Source organism: Myxine glutinosa, chromosome 3 (genome assembly GCF_964187855.1).
Source record: "Myxine glutinosa chromosome 3, kmMyxGlut1.1, whole genome shotgun sequence".
NCBI classification, from domain to species: Eukaryota; Metazoa; Chordata; class Myxini; order Myxiniformes; family Myxinidae; genus Myxine; species Myxine glutinosa.
This window is the reverse complement of record NC_136263.1, coordinates 139,490,833-139,516,559: the sequence shown is the minus strand read 5'-3', so window position 1 is coordinate 139,516,559 and position 25,727 is coordinate 139,490,833. Positions and strand designations below refer to the sequence as shown.

General features: G+C 43.3%; 1 protein-coding gene across 3 annotated transcripts in view; it reads left to right on the top strand.

Annotated features, from left to right (window-relative positions):
• Positions 1 to 21,925, top strand: part of NCAPD3 (non-SMC condensin II complex subunit D3) — a 181,100-nt gene extending 159,175 nt beyond the window's left edge. For all 3 annotated transcript variants that reach the window (XM_068110014.2, XM_068110012.2, XM_068110015.2), the window contains 3 exons: positions 8,445 to 8,507; positions 20,286 to 20,355; positions 21,360 to 21,925. In XM_068110014.2, coding sequence (XP_067966115.2) covers positions 8,445 to 8,507; positions 20,286 to 20,355; positions 21,360 to 21,468 — 242 coding nt within the window. In that variant the 3' untranslated portion in view covers positions 21,469 to 21,925. The remainder of the gene's footprint in view (positions 1 to 8,444; positions 8,508 to 20,285; positions 20,356 to 21,359) is intronic.
• The last annotated feature ends 3,802 nt before the right edge of the window (positions 21,926 to 25,727 follow it).

The window sequence follows — 25,727 nt, the reverse complement described above, 5'->3', positions numbered from 1 at the left end:
TCGAACGAGTTTTAGGTGTTATAAGAAATGGCGGGAAAAATTGGCGGGAAATTTTTTTCCCCCTCTCCTCCACCCTTTTTTTTTTCTCTTACCTTGGACCCACAGTTTTCGTCCTACACAATTTCGTTTAATTTGTCTAAATCCAACTAGCCGTTCCAAAGATATAAGCCGTTTTGTCGCGATACCACAAATTGGAAGGAGAGAAAATATATATATATATATTTCCATTTCCCGCCGCCTCTCGCACGCCAAGCGGGTCCTCTACCATTTGGGCGGGCAACTCAAAGGTACGTTGCAAGTGCTAAACAAGTGTATGAGTGTGCAAACGAGTGTACAAGTGTAAACGGGTGTACGAGTGTACGAGCCTTGGTCGCAAACAAATCGCCCCATGGTGCACTCATGGGTCGATTTGTTCCCAGTAAAAGGCTTTTAATAACCAGCGTATGACGTACGCATCCTTGCAAACACGCAGTCCCAGTTACCCAGGTGAATGCAGGCAAACACACAGACGCGCGTCTCACAGCCCGCGCTTCGCGCTCATCAGTGGCGCATTTCTCAGCGGCGCGTGTCAGAACTGGCGCATTAATTAAACAGCGCAGAAAAAACATATTTACAGAAATCGTTAAAAACACGAATAATAGCTAAAAATCGTTTGTCGATGTCCCATCCGTGACTTTGTTCGCTCATTCACTATTCCTGATTCGCCATCAAGGATCTCTATCACTACACAGCGTACTCAATTCCACATTGTAATGAGAATTCAACGGAATTACGATTCAACAAAAGGAACGAGCAGACATCTTCAGGACGATACTTTGGACAATACAACGTTACAACGTTAAAATCGTTACATTGTATTTTACAAGGTCGCCGATAAATTATAATGGCTTAATCATACAGAAATGGTTCTTTGGGTAAGTCCACAGCACCGGAGACCAGCTCAAAAAATGGTTCTTTGTGGTTTTTTTACCCAGCACCCAGACCAACTCAAATGGATCTTTGTGTAGCTAGCACAGCACCGAGCAAAAGGGTCTCATCTGTATTTTTCCTTCTCAGAGCTTTCATGCACCAATAGTGCATTGTGGAGACGCCCAGACACCACCTCCTCCATATATATATACAAAATAACTAAACATAGGTTCGCAAATCATACTGGACCAATTTACAAGACCACGCTTACCTTTTAGAAAGATCTTGTCGATGTGTCCAATTGATCCCCGAACGGAAGCCACAAAATTGTAGGAGAATGTTGTGAATACACAGGAGACACCAATATGACCGAAACAGCTTTTACAAATAAGGCTTTATTATAATTAATAGATCACTTGTTTCAAAATAATAATGACTACAATAACTCAACGAATTTGGCAATTCAAGTCGTTGGTTCTTCTTCTTCGGCCGGTCCTCTGCGCAGCGCTGTTCTCGTTCCGTACTCGTTCCGTTCGTCAGAGCTTCTGGTGACAAGTCTCCCAAGTCCAAGAAATGTTCACGTTTTTATGGGCACAGCAATCTTAATCCTCTCTGCGCTAATCTTAATCCCTTCTCCGCAAACGTTACTCGGTCATCCACGCTCGCCTCACCGGCACCAGCTCGCCCCCCCAGGCGTTGACAACCATCCCCTCCTGCTGGGAGATCCTCCAACCCTACATTTGCTTCACAATAGTGAAAGCCTAGGAATGTGCTCTCGCCCGGGGCCGTGACAAGGTGAACAAGAGATTTCCAGGTTTTCCAAATTCCTGACATTCTCTGAGCCACCTGTTCACTCACCAATCTCAACCAATTAAAAGTAAAGATCTATACTTCCACAGGGGAGAACCCAAGGGGTGGACAAGATGAATACATAAGCCAAAATTTGGGAGTGACTTGTGTTCAAAAGAACTGGTACTCATAACTGCTTTTATCTTGTTCTAGTATGAGGGATGTTTTGTATACAAAGTCTCGGCATTTGGAAGAGTGATTTGATGGTAAAAATGAAATGCTTTGTTTTTACCTTTGTACTGTGGTGCTACATTTGAGCGCAAGAAAGAGAATGAATGAGCTGGAAAAGGTGAGATGTGGTTGACCGGTGGAGGTGGAGAGCGGGGCAGCCACAATAATCTGCAAGTACAAGGGTTGGTTTAATGAGAGTATAGATTGTGGGTAAAGGATGATGTGAGATGGTGATACACCGCTTGCCTGAAGTCTGGATGGTAGAATGCAATTTAACCATTACTTCCACAAGTGATAAAAGAGGAACGAAATGGGGGAAGTTCTGATTGGTGGATTACCCAGGAAGGGGTTCCTGTAAGAACGCATGTCATGGGTTTGCTGTATCCTCTGGATGGCTGATAGCGGATGAGCTGAAACCAGAGCAGAGGCAGTAAAAAAAAAAAGGGGGGGGTCAATACCCATGGCGCTCACCTGGAAGAATAAACAGTACACTGCACTGACTAAAGGTATTTCAAACTAATTTCAATGATTGCTAGAAGACAGCACAGCATGTAGAATCATACTAACATAATCACAAGACTATATAAACAAACAAAAAAACCTATTTTGGGGGACAACCACCGCCCAGCCCACCCCGTATACCTCCTCAGACCCCAATTGTTCTACTGCCTTGAACAAACATTGGTACATCACGGGTGATGAAGGTTGTGGTGAAGTTTCATCAAAATTGCATGTGTAGTTTCAGAGGAAAAAGCAAATAAACCTGGATCCACTTTGACCTCCGGTAGACCCCCTTAGATCTGGTTTATTTTTATTTTTTAATGCAATGAACAAACTTCAGTCAAAACACAACAAATATCATTTGTGCCAAGTTTGGTCACAATCCCTTCAGCGGTTTCGGAGAAGAAGTTGCAAGTGTTTGCGGACTGACGAACGACACGCCATCGAATAAGCTCTCCTGAACTTCGTTCCAGGTGAGCTAAAATCCCTTCAAAAAAACACCACCATCTTACCTGTGATGTTCAAAATGTTGTAGGAGTTCTGTATTTATTGGAATTGTCTTTTTTAGTGCGGAGAGTTGCTCATTGTAAGCATGCATGCATGTATGTGTGTATGGCATTATTTTCTTTCTTTATTCAGTGTATAGTTGTACCTGTCTTCTACGCACCCTGCTTTGTCAGGTGCCAGCTTTGTCAGGGCTGCTAAACAATGTACCAATTGCTTTTCGATACATGTTCACCTCGAACCAGCGGGCACCTTTTCAACTTGGACACATACAAATATATTGGCTGATTTTGTTCTTTCAAAAGGAAACATTTTCCCCACTAAATAGGAGAGCAACACCTGGCCGCACTATATGCTGTACTTTGTCAAGCTGCCTTGTACATCTATTAGGTGAGGGCAAGAGAGAGAGCCCAGCTGCACTGTACTTCTAGACAGCCCAAGTGCGCTGTTGGCCTTCCTGGATTTTCTTTTCATCCGTTTTTAGCTCACCTGGAGCGTCGTTCCGGGGAGCTTATGTGATGTCGCGTCGTCCGTCCGTCCGTCTGTCCGTCAGTCCAGAAACACTTGCAACTTCTCCGAAACCGCTGATGGGATTGTAACGAAACTTGGCACAAATAATATTTGGTATGTTGTGACTCAAGTTTGTTCATGGCATTAAAAAAATCGCGGTTTACGGGGGTCTGCCGGGGGTCAAAGTGGACCCAAGTTTGACCCCAAAATGGGAACTTGCTTTTTCCTCTGAAACTACACGGTTTTAATGAAACTTGACCACAACGTTCACCACACGTGCTGTACCAAAGTTTGTTCATGGGTGGGCCTGAGGGAGTGTTTACGTGGGACCGGGGGAGAGGGTGGTGGTTGCCCCCCAAAATAGGTATTTTTTAACTTGTGAAAATCGAAGATTTTTCAAGTATATTGGTTGGTCTTGTGCGTTATTACTTGACAAAATTTTAAAAAATTGACAACTATTTTGATCACGTGTGTTTGTGTTTGTGTTTTTTTGTCCGCTCACTTATACTTGCGTACAGGTCACAATTTGAAACCGATCTTCACGAAACGTCACCAAATGGTAGAGTTTGTGGTCCGACAAAATCTTATATATTATGAGCTCAAAATAGGCCAAAGGTCAACCACTTTTTTCAAATTTATAAAATCCTCAATTTTCGTCTAATTGACTTGAACTTTGAATAGGATTGTCATATCAGCTGACTGAATTCAATCACCAATTATTTTTGAGATCAGCATAGGCCAAAAGGTCAACATAGGCCAAAGGTCAAAACCATTTCTAAAATCCTCAATTTTCATCCGATTGACTTGGAATTTGAATGGGATTTTCATATCAGCGAACTAAATTCAACCACCAACTATTTTTGAGATCACCATAGGCCAAAAGGTCAACATAGGCCAAAGGTCAACAATTTCAAATTTCTAAAATCCTCAATTTTCATCTGATTGACTTCAAAACTTAATAGGATTTACATATCAGCTTACTAAAACCAACCACCACCTTTTTGAGGTAAAATAGGCCAAAAGATCAACATAGGCCAAATTTCTAAAATTGTCAATTTTCATCCGATTAATTTAAACTTTGAAGACTATTTGCACATTAGTTCACTGAATTCAACCACAAATTACTTTTAAGGTCAAAAGGATGCTATACTGAGTGCCATTCTACTTTGTTCTGTTTTGCCAATGGTCACTCATATTTTTGAGACTTTTTTTTTTTAGGTCAACATAGGCCGAATTTCTAAAATTGATAATTCTCATCCGATTAACTTAATTTGAAGAAGATTTGCATATCAGGTCACATAATTCAACCATCAATTATTTGTGAAGTCAAAAGGATGCTCTACTGAGTGTCATTCTACCTTGTTAGTCCCCTACCGGTGTACACCGGAGGGGACTAAAGGTTTGCACTCCATCCCTCCGTCTGTCAGTCTGTCTGTCAGTCTGTCTGTCAGTCCGTCACGCAAAGAACAGTTTTCCGGACTTTTTTTTCTAAACTCTTAATGCTAATGATTTCAAACTTGGTACATGGTTTCCTCATGATGAGTTACAGATCAAGTTCGAACTTCACGACGTTTCGATCATTTTTGACAAAGTTATGGCACTTTGAACTTTGGTAATTTCCCCAACAGTTTTCCGGACGACAGACTGCCAGTAGGGGACATGTATTGCAGCGCAATACTCAGAATGCTTGTTCTCTTTTGCCAAGTGTCGCTCTATGAGTTATTATTCATGTGTTTGTCTGTCCGCTTACTTATACTTGCCTACAGGTCACAATTTTAAACCGACCGATCGTCATGAACCTTCACCAAATGGTAGAGTTCGTGGTCCAACAAAATCCTATCTATTTTTGAGGTCAAAGGGTCAAAAGGTCAACATAGGCCAAAGGTCAACCACTATTTTTCAAATTTCTAAAATCCTCAATATTCATCCGATTAACTTGAAATTTTAAGAAGATTAGCATATCTGGACACTGAATTCAACCAAAAATATTTTTGAGGTCAACATAGGCCAAATTTCTAAAATCCTCAATTTTCATCTGATTGACTTGAAATTTTAAGAGTATTTTCATATCGGCGAACTGAATTCAACCACCAACTATTTTGAGGTCATCATAGGCCAACAACTTATTTTATGGATTTCGCAAGTACCATGCCATGCACGACATATTTCTTGTTTTGTTTGTTTGTTTAAAGTATTATGATTATGTTAGTATGATTTTACATGCTGCCATCTTCTAGCAACCATTGAAATTCGTTAAAAATACCATGATAGTGTTTAAAATACGTTTAGTCAGTGTAGTATACTGCTTTATTCTACCAGGTGAGCGCCCAGGGGCTCCCCTATTTTATTTTTCATAGTCATAGCTTGCACTTAAACTTGGTGTCAAAAATAAAACCATTTTGTAAAAACCATTTTTATTATTTTTTGAGAAGGAACATATGCAGTTGTTTTTCACTGGTGGTTAAACAGCACAGCAATAATATCAGAAGTATTTTTAATCAATTATAATCTATTTATAATTCCTCAACGAGGCCAATATGTAACACACTGTAATCATTTTGTAATCCTGAAAATTTGAATCAACAAAAATCTAAATAAACAAGCATTCTGAAATGGTCCTATTATTGCAGAGAAAATCTTTTTTAAAGGAAATTAAAACTTAAAATGGCACTGAGTTAAGGATCATCAGAATTATCAGAATTCCCAAAGTTCAAAGTGCCATAACTTTGTCAAAAATGATCGAAACGTCGTGAAGTTCGAATTTGATCTGTAACTTATCATGAGGAAACCATATGCCAAGTTTGAAATCATTAGCCTTAAGCGTTTAGAAAAAAAAGTCCGTAAAACTGTTCTTTGCGTGACGGACGGAGGGACGGCGTGCAAACCTATAGTCCCCTCCCGTGTACACTGATAGGGGACTAATAATAATTAACAATAAACGTCAGTTTCATCTCTTTCTGAAAATAAATTCCCTTTTTAAGGCCATTTTCCCTGCGAGTGCGGGGGTTAGCCTTGTGGGCCCCATGACGATCATCATGGTTCCCTTTTTACCTATTCTAAACCGGGGCACAAACCGCCACATTCATCCCAGCCACACCGCCACATTCATCCTCAATGCCAAACAGGAAATTAGAGCTGTCTCCCTTGACATATCACGTGCCTTCGATACGGTCTGGCACCCCACTCTGCTCACCAAACTCTCCTCTTTTGGTATCCATGGAAATCTCCACGCATGGCTGGCGGACGTCCTCTCTAGTCGTAGTCAACGTGTGGCCCTGAATGGGTTTCTCTCATCTCCTCTTCCTGTTCAGGCTGGAGTTCCCCAAGGCAGTGTTCTGGGCCCTGTGCTTTTTCTGGTCTTCATCAATGATCTCTCTGACTCTCTTGAAAATCCTCTCTATCTCTTTGCTGATGACTCTACTCTCTGTCGCTCCATTCTTCATCCCTCAGATCGGCAGTCTGCAGCCTCCTCACTCTCTGCAGACCTGGACAAAATCAAAGACTGGGCAAACAAGTGGAACATGTCTTTCAATCCTGACAAATCGCACACTCTTACGATGTCTCTCCGAAAAGACCGACTGGACAACCCTCCCATCCACTTTCTGAATAATCTTCTCCAAGAAGTTCTGTCACTCAAGCTTTTGGGTCTCACTATCTGCCATGATCTTTCCTGGGAAAAGCACATTTCAAATCTGGCCTCCAAAGCCAGTCGCCGACTGGGCATCCTCCGTCGTGCGAAGTCCTTCCGTGGCACACCTGAGCTCCTCACCACATACAAGGCTTTCATCCGCAGCTCAATGTAATACTGCTCTCCCCTCTGGGCTGGTGCTCCTGCCTCACACCTAGCTCGTCTTCACGCTGTTGAAACCAAAGCATTCAGAATCATTGGAATCTCCCACGATGAAGCTAACTCCAAGAGCCTCTCACTCACTCACCGCAGGCAGGTTGGTGGTCTTTCCGTCTTCTACCGACTCCTCTCTGGCCTTCCCCCCCCCCCCCCCCCCAGCTCTCTCTGGGCTCTGTCCCGCAAATATTCCTACAGGTCGCACAAGATCTGCCTGCAACCCACTTATGGTTAAACTGCCAAAATCAAGACTGTCTGCTCACGTTCACTCTTCTTTTATCCCGCCTCTGGAACAAACTCCCTCACTCTCTTCAATCTCACTCCACCCTCCAGGTCTTTAAAACAGCTGTTCACCACCATCTCTTATCTTTCCCCATCCAAAACCTTGATCTTTTCTATCCCCGCTAATTTCACCCCAATTCCACTTTTTTGAAATACCAACTTCTGTCCTGGAAGTCCTTGGTGTCCTTGTGTTTTATACTTCTCCCACCCCCCCTCCCTTCCCATGCCTCCTCCCCCCAAGCCCTCTCCCTCCCACACATCTCTCTGCTCTTAAATGTTGTGTGCTCTCAAGTGTTTGTGTGCTTCCCCTTCTCTTGTCTTCCGCTCCCTCTTTTTATATATTTTGTTTGTCTGGTTGATTTGTTTGTGAAGTAAATGTCAGCTCTTTCACGAGCCTCGATTCAGTATACAAAAAAAAAGAAGAAAAAAAAGCCAGCTGGTATTCAATTTGCTCAATTTGCCAACCTTGGAAGGATGACAGGCTGAGTCAACCTCTCCACCCCCCAGCGTCAATTCAACGATCGACCGGGATTCGAACCGACACTAACTGCTAAGCCAACACCAGGCTCAACATCTCTCTCTAAATTACTGAAAAGTCGAAGCTCAATTTATTATATGGGATCTTCCTCTCCCTTTAATATTGATACTGTGCCATTAGCGATAGTTATGTTATTCTGGTTCAACATGTTCTGCATTTTGGAGTATGCACTTTTGCTATACCTACACATATCCAGAGATCAATTGTAATCCACCTGCCTGTTCCAAATATTGATTAAACAGGAATCAAAGATCCCAAGTGAGCAAAGTTGTCATTCTGGTATTTATGGAGTTTCCTATCTGTTTAACCTTTTATTTACCTTTTCCCCTCTTTCAGATACAATCTGTGGTGTTACATTCAATGCTGAGATGAGCGCCATTCTATCTGAAAATTTATCAGGTCAGTATGTACAGCAGACACTATCACTAATACAACCTTTTTGTTTGTACCGTTATCATTCATTCATTCATTCCTCCGCCGACAAAGTCGCCGGAGGCATTATGTTTTCTGGCTGTCCGTCCGTGATAGGTTTTAGTTACCGCAATAACTTGAGAACGGCTAAAGGGATCTTAGTCGAATTTGGTGCAAGTATGTATAATGAGGTAAAGATGAACTGATTCGATTTTGGGGTCACTTGGTCAAAGGTCAGAGATCATGTTAGGTAAAAATACTGTTACCGTGATAACTTGTGAACCAGTAATGGGATTCTGACCAAATTTGGTACAATTATGTAGAATAATGTAAAGATGAACTGATTAGATTTTGGGGTCAAGAGGCCTAATGTCAAAGGTCAAAGTCTTTAATAGGTCTAACTTGAGAACGGCTAAAATTATCCAATTCCAACTTAGTACAGGTATATATAATGATGTAAAGATTAACTTATTTGATTTTAGAGTCAAAGGTCAAATCTGTAAGAGGTTTTTAAGTTGGGAACTGCTGAAGTTATCCAATTCAAACTTGGCACAGGTATGTATAATGTAAAGATTAACTTATTCGATTTTGGGGTCAAAGGTCAAATTTGTAGTAGGTCTATAACTTGAAACCGGCTGCAGTGATCTAATTCAAACTTGGTACAAGTACAACAACACACACAACAACAACATGCATTTTAAGGCCATGTTCCCTGCTAGAGCGGGGGTTAGCCTTGCGGTCCCCATGACAATCTTCTCCATTTTGCCCTATTTTCTGCATCTCTCCTTGTTAACCCCCTTGCCCGCATTTCTTCTTCCACCATCTTTAGCCAAGTCTTTCTCGGTCTTCCCCGTCCTCTACTTCCTTCTACATTAACTTCCATCACTCTTCTCAACCAGTCACTTTCATCCTTCCTCAATACATGACCAAACCATCTCAACCTGTTCCTCTTCACAGCATCAATCACAGGCAATATTCCCATCATCTTTCGCAATTCATCATTTGTCTTCCTCTCTCTCAACGATACTCCGCACATCCATTGAACCATTCGCATTTCCACCCTTTCCAGCCTTCGTTGCTGCTCTATGTTCATTACCCATGTCTCGCTCCCATAAATCATAACACTTCTCACACATGCAGCATACACCTTTCCCTTCAGCTTCAGCGACACTCTCCTCCTCATCAGCACGCCACTCAGTTCCCGAAACTTCTTCCATGCACATCTCACTCGAGCAACCGTTGCCGAGTCTGATCCACCTTCTCCATTCAGCATGTCTCCGAGGTAGCAAAATGTTTTCACACCTTCCAGCTTCACGCCGTCTCCAAGATCCAACTCAACATTTCCTCCATCTGCAGCTCCCTCTGTGCACACCTTACATTTGAATGTAGCTGCCACACTGGTTAATGACCCTCTCAGACCACTACATTTTTGATGAACCCACTCAGCACACATTGTACATTGAATGGAGTTCACTCCGACACCCTTCCTACACACAGCACACGGCCACTTCCCAGTTCTTTCCACCTCACCACATGCTTTACCACTTGCCATCACCTTTGTCTTTCCGATATTCACCTTCAGACCTTTTGTCTCCATACATTCCTTCCACTTGTTCATCTTTTCCTTCAGTCCATCCATACTTTCCGCAATCAACACCAGATCATCTGCATACAACAACTCCCACGGTAAACCCTCCTTTACGGTCTGAGACAGCACCTCCATCACAGCTACAAATAGTAGTGGACTTAGTACCGACCCCTGATGCACTCCCACCTTCACCTCAAACTCACCACTGTTCCCGTCCTTCGTCCTTGGTACAAGTACCATATGTATAATTATGTACAGATTCAATGATTATAATTTGGGGTCAAGAGGTCAAAGGTCAAAGTCTGTAATCGGTCTATAGAGAATGGTTGAAGTGACATAATTCAAATTTGGTGCAAGTATGTATGATGATGTCAAGATTAACCTATTAGATTTTGGGTTCAAGAGGTTAAAGGTCAATGTCTGTAATAGGTCTATAACTTGAGAATGGCTAAAGGGATCTAATTCAAACTTGGTACAGATATGTATCATGATGTAAAGATTAACTGATTAGATTTTGGGGGTCCCGAGGTCAAAGGCAAAAGGTCAGAGGTCATGTCAGGTAAAAATGTGGGAACTTGTGAACAGCTGAAGGGATTTAAATTAAAACTTGGTACAGGTATGCATAATGATGTAAACATGAACTGATTAAATTTTGGAGTCAAAAGGTCAGAGGTCATGTCAGGTAAAAATGTGCTAACTTGGGGTACAGCTGAATAGATTTAAATCAAACTTGATACAAGTATTATAATGATGTAATAATGTGGGCGGAGGTATATCAGTCCGAGTCGACGTCGTGATGTCGAAGAGTGCCGTTCTAGTTTTCCAACTGCATTCCAAGGTTCATCAAGGATAAAAAAATAATAAAAAAACCACCTTTAGAGGCCATTTTTCCCCGCAAGCAGGGGTTGGCCTTTTTCGGGAACCGTGGTTGTTGTTGTTTTTTGGTCCTCTTTTTGAAGCAATGTTTTACGGCCGGATGCCCTTCCTGACACCAACCCTTTTTGCCGCCTTTAACGACAAACAGGGCATTACCAGTGAACTGGTACTCAATTAGCCGACCTCGGAAGGATGACAGGCTGAGTCAACCCTCCTGGCGTTAATTCAGCGATCGACCGGGATTCGAACCCAGGATCCTAGGATATCCTAAGCCGGCACCCTAGCCGCTAGCCCAACACCAGGGATCATCAAGGATATTGCGCATTAATTACACTGGTCAACAGCCAAATTGGTTGTGACTTATTTTCAACTGTTTCTAACTAATTTGGTGCCCACAAATCCGAATCTGACCTTAAAATTTCGCTATCACGTAACCTTGACCTAGTACATCATAAGTGTGGGAAAAATCTTTAGAGCATGCGAATTTCTTGATTAAGTCTCAATAAGTCTATTTATTGTCACAAAAAATAATATGAACTTAAAGTTTTTATTTACATCACATAAAAAAATGTTAATCTCCAAAAATAATATGAACTTTATAAAATATCACAAAAAATAATATGAACTTTAAGTTTTTATTTACATCACATAAAAAATGTAAATCTCCAAAAATAATATGAACTTTAAGTTTTTATTTACATCACATTAAAAGTGCTTCTGAACTTTACTTTTGCGTTTGTAGGAGCAATCACTTTCATGCTGTAAAGTCCAACAGTAGTCGCCCATCATGTTTGGATTGAATCGGCCTTGATATTGAGTCTCCATGATGGCAATTTCCTGGTGAAACCTTTCTCCATGTTCATCACTGACATCGCCAAGATTTTGTGGAAAGAAGTCCAGATGAGAATGGAAGAAATGTATCTTGAGTGACATTCGAACACTGAGCCCCTGGTAACTCTTCAACATCTTGTCCACAAGCTCTTCATAATTTGGTGCTCGAAAATTTCCAAGGTAATTGTTAGTAAGAGCCACAAAGCTCCCAAGCAACGCTTTCCAGCTCAGATAGTCTCGTTACAAAGTCCTGATTAGTGAGTACAAGCGCAATTTGAGGACCATTGAAAACACCCGCCTTTACTTTGGCCCAGATACAATGCCTTGGAACTTCATCAGCAAGTAGTGGAAGCCAGCACCATCTTGATCCATGGCCTTCACAAAGTTCTTCATCAAACCAAGTTTCAAATGAAGTGGTGGTAAGAATACCTTCTCAGGGTCAACAAGAGGTTTGTGAATTTCAAATGAAGTGGTATTCCTATGGTATACTGGTTCTCAAAAACTGGATGTGCCAGTGAAAATTGGATATCAAAATCGAAATCTACAGGTTCATGTTGGTTGGAATCACCTCAAAATATACTAGAACCATAAAACTTTTAAAATGTTGTTGACCAGTGTCGACTCGAGGGTGATGCCTACAGGTCCGTCCGCACTACGGACGGACGGACCTGCCACACGCACGAAAACGACATTGGTAGATGTCGGTGTACTTTACATTAATTATAAGGATATTGGTGGATAATGGACAAATAAAAGACATATGGGATCTGAACCTTGGTTCCAAGTATCATGAACCCATAGTTAAGATGGGTCGTACTTGTGGCACAAAGTTTCATCTCTAGCAATGATCCTGATATTTTTTGTTTTGAACATTATATTAATCTAATTTTATTGAGGATATCTTGTTTTCCCATAATTTCAACAAAAACATTGTGTTTGATTGCTTTTGTGACCTCCTGCTCTTTTGCCTTTGTTCCTTTTCACCTGTGGCTTTCGACTCTAGTGTGGCTGAAAAACACCTTCACAAAATGCGGGCGAATCAGAATGGTGGGGTGGGCGGAGTGTGCAACAGCAGAGCAAATGCTGAGAGCAAAATAGTGAATTGCTGTTGAGACGTGTGGATCATTAATCTCTCGATGCATTCCAGTTGTAGATTATGAGATCAATGACTTGGATAAAGAAAGATTCGGATGAGGAGATTCAACATAACGGTTGTCCAGTGCGCCAAATCAAGCAAGCATGGTCGCTGTTGAGCAGGCAAACCTACCTCCGCTCTCTCCCACCTGCTCCCCTCTCCCCACCCAACCTTTCCCCTCTTATCCAAACTGGCCTAATCGTGCAAGCAAAATTTTGCCACTGAAGTATTTCACACTCTCTATTCCAGATTTTTGATACATCAAGTGGTCATTGCTGGACTGGAAATCAACCTCTGTTCACGATAACCTCTAGAAAGCTTTTACAATGCAAAGGAGGTGTGCTCTGAAAAATGACAATTCTACTGCCAGATAGTGCATGAATTTTAAGGAGACCAATGGAACTAGAAGCTCCTAAATACTAACAACTGATGGTATTGTGAGATTCTGAGGACGGACCAATGCTGCTTTAAGATCCTATTTATGTATTTTAATAAGCTTGAAGAGTTTGTTTTGCAACCCTGGAAAATGTCGAGAGGCTTTGTAAAATTAGTGACCAATTTGTTCAACTAACCAGACAAAACTTTCCTTTTGGTATTGATCACCAACAAGGAAAACGGAAGACTTAGAAGGGCATCGGTTGAGCACATACCGAAGCCACAGACTAATTAGTTTGCATTTTGTATCTTTCAGATGGGTCAGATCTGGATTTGTACCTGAACGAAAATGTAATCAGTTTTGTTCTTTATCACCTAACTAACTCAACCACCAGGTTTTGTGATAACTGGTCCACAACTTTTTGAGATATCATACCACATATTGTTTTTGGCCCGATTTCTCAATGTTGAAGAATGAATGATCGTTTAAGGCTATTTTTCCCCACTAAAGCGGGGGTTAGCTTTGCGGGCCCCATGCCAATCGTCTTGCTATAATTCACCAAATGTCCGTCCGTCTGTCTGTCTGTCTGTCCGTTCGAAGGTACCGTAAATACTGCTGAACCGATCGCAACGATATTTTTGGTGGGTAATCCTTGGATCTCCAGGAGTAAAATAGGCTATTTAGTTTTTCCAATTTCAGCTTTGGTTTCCAGCATTCTCAGGTTTGGACTCCCGCATAACATTCATGTTCGCATAACATTCATTCATGTTCGCATTGTTACGATATTTTCATTGTGACAATGTTGTTTTCCCGGGTGCCGCACAAATGGCTGCACCGATCGCTGCACGGCTGCACTGATCGGACTTGGTGACCTTGGACAAAGACCTTTTATAAGGACACGGGTTGAATCCCTGCTTGAGAGAATTCCAACCCCCCCCCCCCCCCCCCCATCAAGGCCGTCTCTCCAACTCTCAATCCCACGAGATATGTGGAAAGGACGATCCAAAACCAATATAAACATCATTAAACATCATTCATATATAAACATCATTAAAAGTAAATAATGACCTCGGCCAAAGTTCAAACGACGTTTAATCTCTACATGAGAGAATTCCACATACAGTCACGTGAAAAAGTAAGTACACCCCATGTAAAGTTTTGACTTTTTCAACATATTTCAACATACAGCTATTTGATCTTCATTTCAACAATATTGATAGATAAAGGTGATATAATATAACAAATATCATGAAACTTTTACATTTTGTAGTCCATTGTATAATTTAAATGAACATAAATGCAAATTTCGCATGTGGAAAAAGTAAGTACACCCCTACATTTATCACTACTTCAAATACCTAAAATTAGAATCAGGTGCACCAGCTCAGGTGCAAATGATTAGAACATCGTTAGAGAGGATCTTGGAGGAACCTGTCTTGTTTAAACCTCAGACATTTAGTTTGGTTTGCTCTTTGTTCTTGAAGTGTGCGGCGTCACCATGCCGAGATCAAAAGAGCTCTCTGAGGCCTTCAGAAAGAAGGTTATAGATGCCTACGAGACTGGGAAGGAATTTAAAAAGATCTCCAAACAATTTGAAATCAATCATTCGACTGTCCGGAAGATCATCTGCAAGTGGAGAAGATTCCAAACAACTGCCAACTTCTTCAGGCCAGGCCGCCCCAGCAAGTTCAGCCCGAGAGCAGACCGCAAGATGCTGAAAGAAGTCTCTAAGCACCCCAGAATGTCATCACGGGACCTACAGGTAGCTCTTGCCACTGTTGATGTCAAAGTGCACGAGTCTACCATTTGAAAGAGGCTGCACAAATTTGATCTACATGAGAGGTGTGCCAGGAGGAAACATTTGCTGTCCAGAAAGAACATCAGGGCAAGACTAAAGTTTGCCAATGAACACCCGAGGCAAAGACCAGCACTTCTGGAACAATCTGCTCTGGACAGATGAGTCAAAGGTAGAGCTATTTGGCCACAGTACCAGAAGACATGTTTGGTGAAAACCAAAGACAGCATTTGATCACAAGAACCTGATACCAACTGTAAAGCATGGTGGTGGAAATATTATGGTTTGGGGCAGCTTTGCTGCATCAGGGCCTGGGCAGCTCACCATCATACAATCCACTATGAATTCTTCATTGTACCAGAGGGTGCTTGAGGATAATGTGAGACCATCTGTCGGAAAGTTGAAGCTCAACCGAAGGTGGACCTTGCAATAATAATAATAATTCATTTATTTTGTATAGCGCTTTTCCAGAAGCCCAAAGGCGCTGAAGCCCAAAGGCGCATTTTGTCGAATAAAGTGGTATTCGGGTGGTTCCGGTATTTGGGACCGCAGGGACGGAAAGTGCAGGTACGGGGTGCCAGGCACTCCCCAGCCGGCCCGCTCTGAAGGTTCGGATCGGGACACCGGGATTAATTCCGGTCGCCCAGTCGGCCCGGAGGTGGGGGTGCGGGGCCTGTCACGGAACGTCAAAACAAACGGCCTGCCGGGGCCGCCCAAAAGTCGGGCGTGAGGGGCGCGTCCACTAATGGAACGCCTCTCGCTTCCCAGATCGAGGGCCACGTGGTCAGGAGAACCTCGTCCCTTCTGGTTGCCTTGCCGTCCCACCGTGAGCGCTGGTCAGGGTGCACTTCAAACTAAGCTTAAGTGTCAAGCGTTAAGTTCCTCCTTGCCCTCGCAAGGGAAAGGCTAGGGTCAAGCTCTTCCAAATTTCCAAACACTAGAAATCGGACGTCTCAAATTAATTAATTAATTTGTTAATACATCTCAGTCGCCTGCGACCTCTCCAGCGCGGGCGTCGAACCAGTCCATTTCCGGTGCGACCGGGCCGAGTATCGGCTCGGCCGTGGCCGAAGCCGTTGATTCCGCCGTAGCACGCTAACGCGTAGACTCGCCTCACACCTAGCTCGGCTTCACGCTGTCCCTGGTCCGCCGGGGCTCCGCGGGTGTCCTACCGTGCCCGGCGCCGCTATTCTCTCAAACTTCCGGGAGTAGGTGCCGGTGCCCGGGGACGGAGTTCGCTGTCGAAACATGGTAGCGCTAGGCCAGTGGGACCGCCGGGACCCACGTGCACTCACACGTTGTTCTGCGCGTGGGCGGCAGTATCAGACCGGGGCGCCCAAACGCTCCCCGGCTAAAGTTCATCCTGGAAGCGCCCACATTGTGCGGACAAACCCCACCAAGTCGAGGGCCACGTGGTCAGGAGAACCTCGTCCCTTCTGGTCACACTGTGCCTATCGGCCGGCCTCGAAGACCGAAATTGTGACTATGTCACCCTAAAAATGACATGCAACATGACAATGACCCTAAACATACCAGTAAATCCACCAAAGAATGGCTGAAAAGAAAGAAATGGAGGGTTCTAGAATGGCCAAGTCAAAGCCCGGATCTAAATCCCATCGAGATGTTGTTGGGGGATTTGAAACGAGCTGTGCATGCAAGAAACCCCTCAACCATCGCACAGCTGCAAGAATTCTGCATGGAGGAGTGGGCAAAAATTTCTCCCAGTTGATGTCAAAGACTGGTAGACAGTTATAAGAAACGCCAACTTGAGGTTGTTTCTGCCAAAGGGGGCAATACCACCTATTAGAGCCAAGGGTGTACTTACTTTTTCCACATGCGAAATTTGCATTTATGTTTATTTAAATTATACAATGGACGACAAAATGTAAATGTTTCATGATATTTGTTATATTATATCACCTTTATCTATCAATATTGTTAAAATGAAGATCAAATAGCTGTATGTTGAAATATGTTGAAAAAGTCAAAACTTTACATGGGGTGTACTTACTTTTTCACGTGACTGCAGCTATTTGGGCATAGCATCTGGGCATATTTGGAATTCCACATAGCATTTGATCTTGGCAAGGCAATAACACCTTTTGGCTCAAAATCCATTTAACTGTTGATTTCGTAGTTTTTACAATGAAGGAAACACGTATCGGGCGTACATACGTCTTCGGGAGTACTAACTGCACATGTCTTCAGTATCAAGCTTAAATCTCTCATGGCGGATCTGAAGAGCGGAATGCTTGGAGAAGTGGTGGGCTACTTCGGCATGGAGGATCAGAAACGTGGACTCCCACACTGCCACATCCTGCTGATATTTGCTCCCGCATGACGTTATATTCCCGGGTACCGCACAAACGGCTGCACCGATCGAGATTTAACGGATGTTTATATAAATCATAGCATTTGAGCCATCAATTTAGCTGCCATCAATCATCTGGACTGGTCTACAATCTCTACTGCCTCTGACATAAATTCTTCCTGGGAATTCTTCCAAAGCAAACTGCTCTCTCTCATGCACAGATTTATCCCATCTCGTCTTCAGTTGTCTTACCCTTCCTCTCGTCCATGGCACACTGAATCTTGTGATGAGGCAGTTGCCCTGAAACAACTTGCCTTTGCCTCTTGGAAGGCAAATCCAAATGAAAGCAATCTCAGTTCCTTCCACCAAGCTCAGAACAAGTGTGTGTCTACCCTCAGGAGTGCCAGGAAGCACTATCTCTCCACACTCAAGATTGAACTCTCAAACCTGTCTCCTTCCTCCAAATCCTGGTGGCGTCTGGTCATATCCGTTTCTGGTGTTTGTTCCCCCTCCATCCCCTCCCTTACCTCAAATGGCTACACAGTTGACACCGCACGTGACAAAGCCGAATGCCTCAACTCTGTGTTTGCCTCAAAATCTTGTGTCCCAAACCCATCTCTCTCTGTTCCCACCTTTCTCAGTGGAACCCAACTGCTCCTGGACTCTGTGTCCTTCTCTCCTGACAAGGTGGAGAAGTTTCTGTCAAACCTCGACTCTGATTCTGCAACTGGACCAGACGGCATCAGCCCATGGGTCCCAAAATCCTGCTCTGCCGCTCTATCTCACCCTCTCTGTTTTTGTTACCCTCTCTTTTGCTCAAGGCCATCTGCCAGCATCTTGGAAATCAGCAAACATTACCGCTTTACACAAAAAATGTGCAAAAACAGATCCTTACAACTACAGACCAATCAGCCTGCTTCCAATTATCAGCAAAGTCATGGAATCCATCATTGCTTCGGATATCAAATCCTTCCCTCTTCTCCAATGGCTTGATCTCTGATCATCAATTTGGATTCAGACCAGGTCATTCTACTCTGGACATGTTGCTTCTTCTGTCTCAACAATGGATGGAGGTCCTCAATGCCAAACAGGAAATCAGAGCTGTCTCACTTGACATATCACGTGCCTTCGATACGGTCTGGCACCCAGCTCTGCTCACCAAACTCTCCTCCTGTGGTATCCATGGAAATCTCCACTCATGGCTTGCGGACTTCCTCTCTGGTCGAACGCAACATGTGGCCCTGAATGGATTTCTCTCATCTCCCCTTCCTGTTCTGGCTGGAGTTCCCCAAGGTTGTGTTCTGGGTCCTGTGCTATTTCTGGTCTTCATCAATGATCTCTCCGACTCTCTGGAAAATCCTCTATCTCTTTTCTGATGACTCCACTATCTGCCGCTCCATTCCTCATCCCTCAGATCGGCAGTTTGCAGCCTCCTCACTCTCTGCAGACCTGGAAAAAATCAGACTGGTCAAACAAGTGGAACATGTCTTTCAATCCTGACAAATCGCACACTCTTGCAATGTCTCTCCGAAAGGACCGACTGGAAAACCCTCCCATCTACTTTCTCAACAATCCTCTCCAAGAAGTTCTGTCGCCTAAGCTTTTGGGGCTCACGATCTGCCATGATCTTTCTTGGGAAAACCACATTCCAAGCTGGCCTCCAAAGCCCGTCGCCGACTGGGCATCCTCCATCGTGCGAAGTCCTTCCTTGGCACACCTAAGCTCCTCACGACATACAAGGCTTTCATCCGCAGCTCAATGGAATGCTGTTCCCCCCTCTGGGCTGGTGCTCCTGCCTCACACCTAGCTCGGCTTCACGCTGTTGAAACCAAAGCTTTCAGAATCATTGGAATCTCCTACGATGAAGCTAACTCCAAGGGCCTCTCACTCACTCACCGCAGGCAGGTTGGTGGTCTTTCCGTCTTCTACCGACTCCTCTCTGGCCTTGCTCCCCCAGCTCTCTCTGTGCTCTGTCCCCCAAATATTCCTTCAGGTCGCACAAGATCTGCCTGCAACCCTCTTATGGTTAAACTGCCAAAATCTAGGCTCTCTGCTCATCTTCACTCTTTCATTCCCCTTTTCTCCCGCCTCTGGAACAAACTCCCCCACTCCCTTCAATCCCACTCCTCCCTCCAGGTCTTTAAAACAGCTGTTCACCACCATCTCTTATCTTCCCCCATCCAAAACCTTGATCTTTTCTTCCCCCGCTAATTCACCCCAGATACTTTTTTTTTTTTTTTTTTTTTAATTCCAACTTCTTTCCTGGAAGTCCTTACAGTGTTCATATGTTTTATACCTCTCCCACCTCCCCCAAAGCCCTCCCCCTCCCACATTTCTCCCGTTGTCCCTGCTCTCAAATGTTGTGTTTGTGTCCTTCACCCTCTCTCCCCATCTTGTCAGCTGCTCCCCTTATTTTTTGTGTTTTGTGTGTCGGTTTGACTTTTAGTGTGATTAATGTTAGCTCTTTCATGAGCCTCGATCTTGTATACAAAAAATATATATATCGTTTCGAAGAAAAAAAAGCCTTCAATTTCTGATATTTAGCCTTTTCATTTGGGCCTCCCAATTGAAGCCCCGCCCATAGGGCGGGTACCGTTGCTAGTGGTTTCAATGGGAAAGTGAATTTTCTTCCAAATTGGCAAGTAAAGACAGAAACAAAATAAAAGAGCCAGCAGGCAGAGTAGGAAGGAGAGCACGTGATGCAACAGAAGCAAAGCTAGTTGGCTTTGGCAGTTTTGGGAGGCATTGGCTAGAAAACTGAAATTTGCACAACATGGTCAATTTTGTTGCATATTCTTTTGAAAACATTTTCAAAGTAACTTCAGTTTCCTTTTGTGTTTTGTATTATTTTCAGATGTAGAAATGCAGCCAAATAAAAAAGATCACAGAGAAGGTATCATCTGTCTCAAATCGCCCAACAGGCCGTGAGTACTGCTTTGGTCATACGACATCTAATTTTCTGGTTCTTTGCATTTTGAATGACAATGTGGGTAGAACTATCTTTTGCATGGTCAATTTGTTCATTTGGTTGTTCATTTGTTTTCTGATATGTATATAGTAATGTTATTATTATGATTCAAACTAGTTGTTAATGTGACTTCCAAAGGAATTACTGAAGTTGTATGTTTAACTTAAGCCAAATGCTGCAATCCAGGTGATGTGTTGGTGACAAATTCTTGTTGCAGTTTTATTTTGTTTTATTACTTGCAAAATAGAAGATTTGGTTGGTCTTGTGTGTTATTCTGTCTGTCTGTCTGTCTGTCTATCTGGTTGTTTGTTTGTCTGTCTGTCAACCCCCTACATGGCACAATTTTAAACCGATCTTCACGAAACTTCACCAGGTTGTAGAGGTCATCACAATTGAGAAGCCTATTGATTTTGAGGTCAAAGGTCATCTTGAGGTTAGATTTCTAAAATTGCCATTTTTCATCCGATTGACTTGAAAATTGAACAGCATTTGCATATCGAGTCACCGAATTGGGAAACCAACTATTTTTGAGTTCAAAAGGTCAACTCACGGTCAAACTTGCAAAATCATCCATTTTAATCTGAAAAATCATCAATTTTCATCCGATTGACTTGAAAATTTAACAGCAATTGCATAGTGCCTCACTGAATTGGGAAACCAACTATTTTTGAGGTCAAAAGGTCAACTCAAGGTCAAACTTCTAATATCAATTTTCATCTGAAAAATCATCAATTTTAAGACTATTGACCTGAGCTTTGATTAACATTGTCAAGTATAATCTTAATGAAATGGACAATTTGATGTATCCATGGCAACTTTTTATTTTGGGGAGGGGTGGATTTTGCAAGTATCATGCTCTGCATGACGTCTTCTTGTTTGGTTGTTTGCTTCCTCTGAATGTGCAAGTGTGAACTCTGGTGAATATTGCAACAGAATTGTCCGAATTCATTTTCATCACAGGTCCCTAAGGGTTCAACAGTGGAAGGTAAACTCACCAAGTACACCAAGATCCCGCAGAGCACAGAAAACGCGCATCAGCAGAAAGCGAACTCTTTCGCCCTCAAACTGAGGACTCCCTGCTGGCTGTCTACCTTCTTGTGCCTTGTTGATAATCCTCTCCCGATTGTACCAATTGTTAAAATGTCTTTATTAATCTTTGAAAACAACCTTTTGCAGCCTTCACGGTAAATGAAAGGTTGTGTACCGGTAGCTTAAAATTGCCATATTTTTCCAGCAGAACTCATCATTCGCATAAATTGTACATTTTTTACCGATTTAATTACATACCAATTGGGCTCCTTTTCAACTTTATAAATAACTGTACATTGCATTCAGTTGGATAGGAAAGGAACGTTTTGACTGTTTGACTCATTGCTCTGCTTCGTGTCATTCTGTACTTTTTGTATTGCTCACCAGTCGGTGCGTTTCTTCCTTTGGGTTGTCCAAGTCACCCCATCAAAAAAATTTCCATCCATTTTTATTCAGTACATTTGTAAATGGGAATTATTAAAGGCTTTGACCCTGTTTATTAGTGTACAATGTCTCTAGTCGTGGAAGAGTGAATGTTGCGTTGTAAATAATTTTTAATTTCAATCCAAAACTCCAATGTGCAAGTACTCTGCCTAGTATGCACTGAGGATGTCAGCCATTATAGAGCTTGCAGTGTGAGTGAGAAACTCTTGGGGGTTAACCCGAACGCTCAATAGCTCAGTGGGCTGTCATTGCATGAGTGATGAGGTCCTTGGGTTTGGGTGCCGGGTTGTCAGGATTTTTTCCCACGAGCCTTACGCAGGAATTTATTCCTGTTTATTACATTATAGAGAGGAGATTGATCTCTGTAACACCACACACACACACACACACACACACACACACACACACACACACACACACACACACACACACACACACACACACACACACTTGGGCTCCACCGTGCAGAAGCGTAAGATGTCAGCCATTATTAAGCTTGCAGTGCAAGTGCGAGAAACTCCCTAGGTTATCCCGAAGACTTGATAACTGGGCTTTGGCCCTATGAGCGATGAGGTCCTTGTGTTCAAGACCCAAGTTGTTAGTATTTTTTCAGACCAGCCTCGTGCAGGAATTTATTCTTCTATGTATGTTTGTATGTGTATGTGTGTGTGTGTGTGCATATATGTATGTATATATATATATATATATATATATATATATATATATATATATATATGTATATATGTATGTATGTATGTATGTATGTATGTATGTATGTATGTATGTATGTATATATATATATATATATATATATACACACACATATGTGTATATATATATATATTGTTGCGGATCTCCGACGTCAGCTCTCCCCTTATCAAGGGGGGGTTAATCCTCTTGTCTTTGATCTGGCCGACGCGAGTCCTGGAAGCTATAACGTTCCTTCCGGTCGGTGGTAAATAGGGTAGTTGGTCGATTCTTAGTCCTATTACCTAATTACTACCACCGACCGTAAAGCAAGGGAATAACTCCCGCTCGAACCATGTATATTGATGGAATATGCCGAGCGGATAGCAATCCGCGATCCGAGCTGTTAACAGGTGACTAGACCCGATTATAGCGGTTCCGAATCGTGCCACGCTTACCCAATTAGAGAAAAGACGGATGCGATCGGATAAGAGGAAACCAGGAAGAACAAGGCAATTTATTACAAATGTACAGAAAGAAGAGGAAACGAAAGGAATGTACAAGATAGAAAGAGGAAGGAAAAGCACACAGGGCAGTCTTAATCATAGGCTTAACTTACTCCCTGGACAAACGGGCCCGTCTCACACACAGTCACTCACACGGGGATTGCAGATGAACAGGTTGGAAGGTCACCAGCGCATCCAGGCTCTAGTCCGGCTCTGGTCCAGGCGATGGAAAACCCGGCAGGCAGCTCTTCACAATGCAACGCGAACGGACAATTATATCACGGGGGGGAGGCTGTTATCCTGGCGGCATACGTAATAGTTGCACGACTCGCGCCAAACGCCCCCTCTCCAATGTCCTGTACGCAAGCGCCAATTGTGCAAGTCCTGTCCTCTCCGCACCGTCCTCAGGTCGACCTTCGCACCGTCCTCCAAATCGCAGCAGTCCTGGACAGTTCTCTTAAATGTGCGCTCTCCCAGTAATTCCTTTCACAAGCGCATATACCCATGAGACCTTATTAGCTCGAGCTCCTCTTCATAAGTCCTCTTAAATGTGCGCTCTCCCAATAAGTCCTGTAAAAGGGCTTTGCGCTCGCGCTTTTATAATCCAGCCAGCGATCGCTCCGCAAGCCCAAAAGCCACGCCTATCAGGCGATGTCCCTCCGGCCCTGGTTGGCTGGTTATGGCTTACCGGCCCCGCCCTGATGGTTGAGTGACGTGGCCACACCTTCTTCCTGGCGCTCCGCCCCAATTTCCGGGCTTCACCTCGTGGCTTATGGCGGCGTTTGAGCGAGCTCAAGGGCAGCGAAGGCTGCTGGTTTGGACGGAAGCCCAGCGAGGTTGCACACGCCGCTGGCCCTAAAGGGTGAGGGCGATGGCTAGTGCTTAATGGCGTCGCATGGAGGGAGGCTGGCAAAATGCATGGAATGAACGCAAGGGGGCCTATTATTTGATTGGCACAATGCAGATTCAACTATTGGAAAATGGCCTTATCTAAACACATACTAAGGAATAACTAAAGTCCTATGGTGACCTACGTGTTGCTTGTGGCCTATCTATGGGGTGCTACCTTTAACCTTGTAGAGGAATAATTCCTACTCCTGTTCTACTATTAAAACTTCAAGAAACTCGTTTTAGCAAAATCAATGTTTTATTCACTTTTGTAGAATTTGTTGTATACTAAGCCGAGATCTTTAATGAGTCCTTTGTTCCAGTCTTTGTTGAAGCTTGTTCGGTAGGTCTTTGTTGAAGCTTGTTCGGTAGGTCTTCAGAACTTCACAGTCGGTCTCCCAGTTTCACTGCTCCCCAATCGCAACTTTCTCTTGGTTATAAAGCCCCGAACTCCTTTGATGTCGCGGAGCATGCAGGGTCAACCCAAAGGTTAATTCCCCTTGGGACATGAGAGCCTGCAAGCGTCTCTGGTTCCCTTATCCAAAAACCTTATTTAGCCATAGTTTGGGATAGAAAGCTAAAAGTGCTTCATACCCCTTTGAGAGGTCACTTTGTATGACCTGTCTGAGGGGGGATTTTGCCCATGCCTAAAACTGTCAGAGAGGTGACAGATGCATTTTCTAGCCTGTGTGCAGTGAACTGAACATAGGCTATTTTTGATAGACAGATGGCAGTCCAAGAGCGTTACACATTCTGTCTTAAATTAACTCTCTCTCAACCACCTGTTAGCTCTTTAACAGAAGCTAAATAGTTCAAGAGGATTCACAGTTTTATCAAACTGCACCACAGAGCATTTTTACACCAGATCACATTCGGTAGTTATCTATCTATAATTCCAGTAATCTCTGTGTGTCTGTGTGTCTGTGTGTTTGTCTGTGACCGCTGTTTCTCGACAACCACGGGTCCGATATACTTTAAACTTGCCAGGTATATTGCTGGGGACCCGAGGATGTGCCTTTTCAAGGTTTCATATTAATCGGACAAGTACTTACCGAGCTATGTCCAAAAAACGCTTCAACCAATCAGAGAGCAGCGAGCTATCACGTTTGTCGAACGTGGCGATCAGACTCTGCCTCGGACGGCACATTTGACAGCGTATTCATTTATTTCACGTTGGAAAACTATGTTGCCGTTAAACTATGTTTTAAAACGAATTCAAACTGCGATTAAATTAAAACGATTCATCGTAACTGCGATTTGCGAACTTCCGGACAGTGAAGACTTCACTTCCGGCAGCCAATCACAGAACGCTTTGTTGCGTAGGCGTGGCCGATGTGAGACGAGCGGAGCTGAGCGCGTTACGAGCTGACCGCCATTACGGTACGTAATTCGATTTCTTATGCGCATTATTTCTCCCAATTCAGTCAGAGCGAAGGGCGGAAGCGAAGAGCGTTGTTTTTTTTGTTTACGGGCGTACGGGCGGGGTAGAGCATACGGGTAGCGTTTTTTTTTTTTTTTGGCAAGGAACGGGCACCCACGTACGGGCAATGCCCTAGTATTAACAATATGGTCAATTGTTAATATGAATATTTTATTCCCTGACAACCTTTAATGATGTCATATTTACAAGTGTGGGTTCTCAAAACCGCAACAATATATATATATATATATATAAGGTAAGGCCCGAAAATATATAAGGTAAGGTAAGGCCCGAAAAGGGGGCGGAGCGCAAGGGTGGGGGTGTGGCCACGTCAAGCAGCCATCAAGGGCGGAG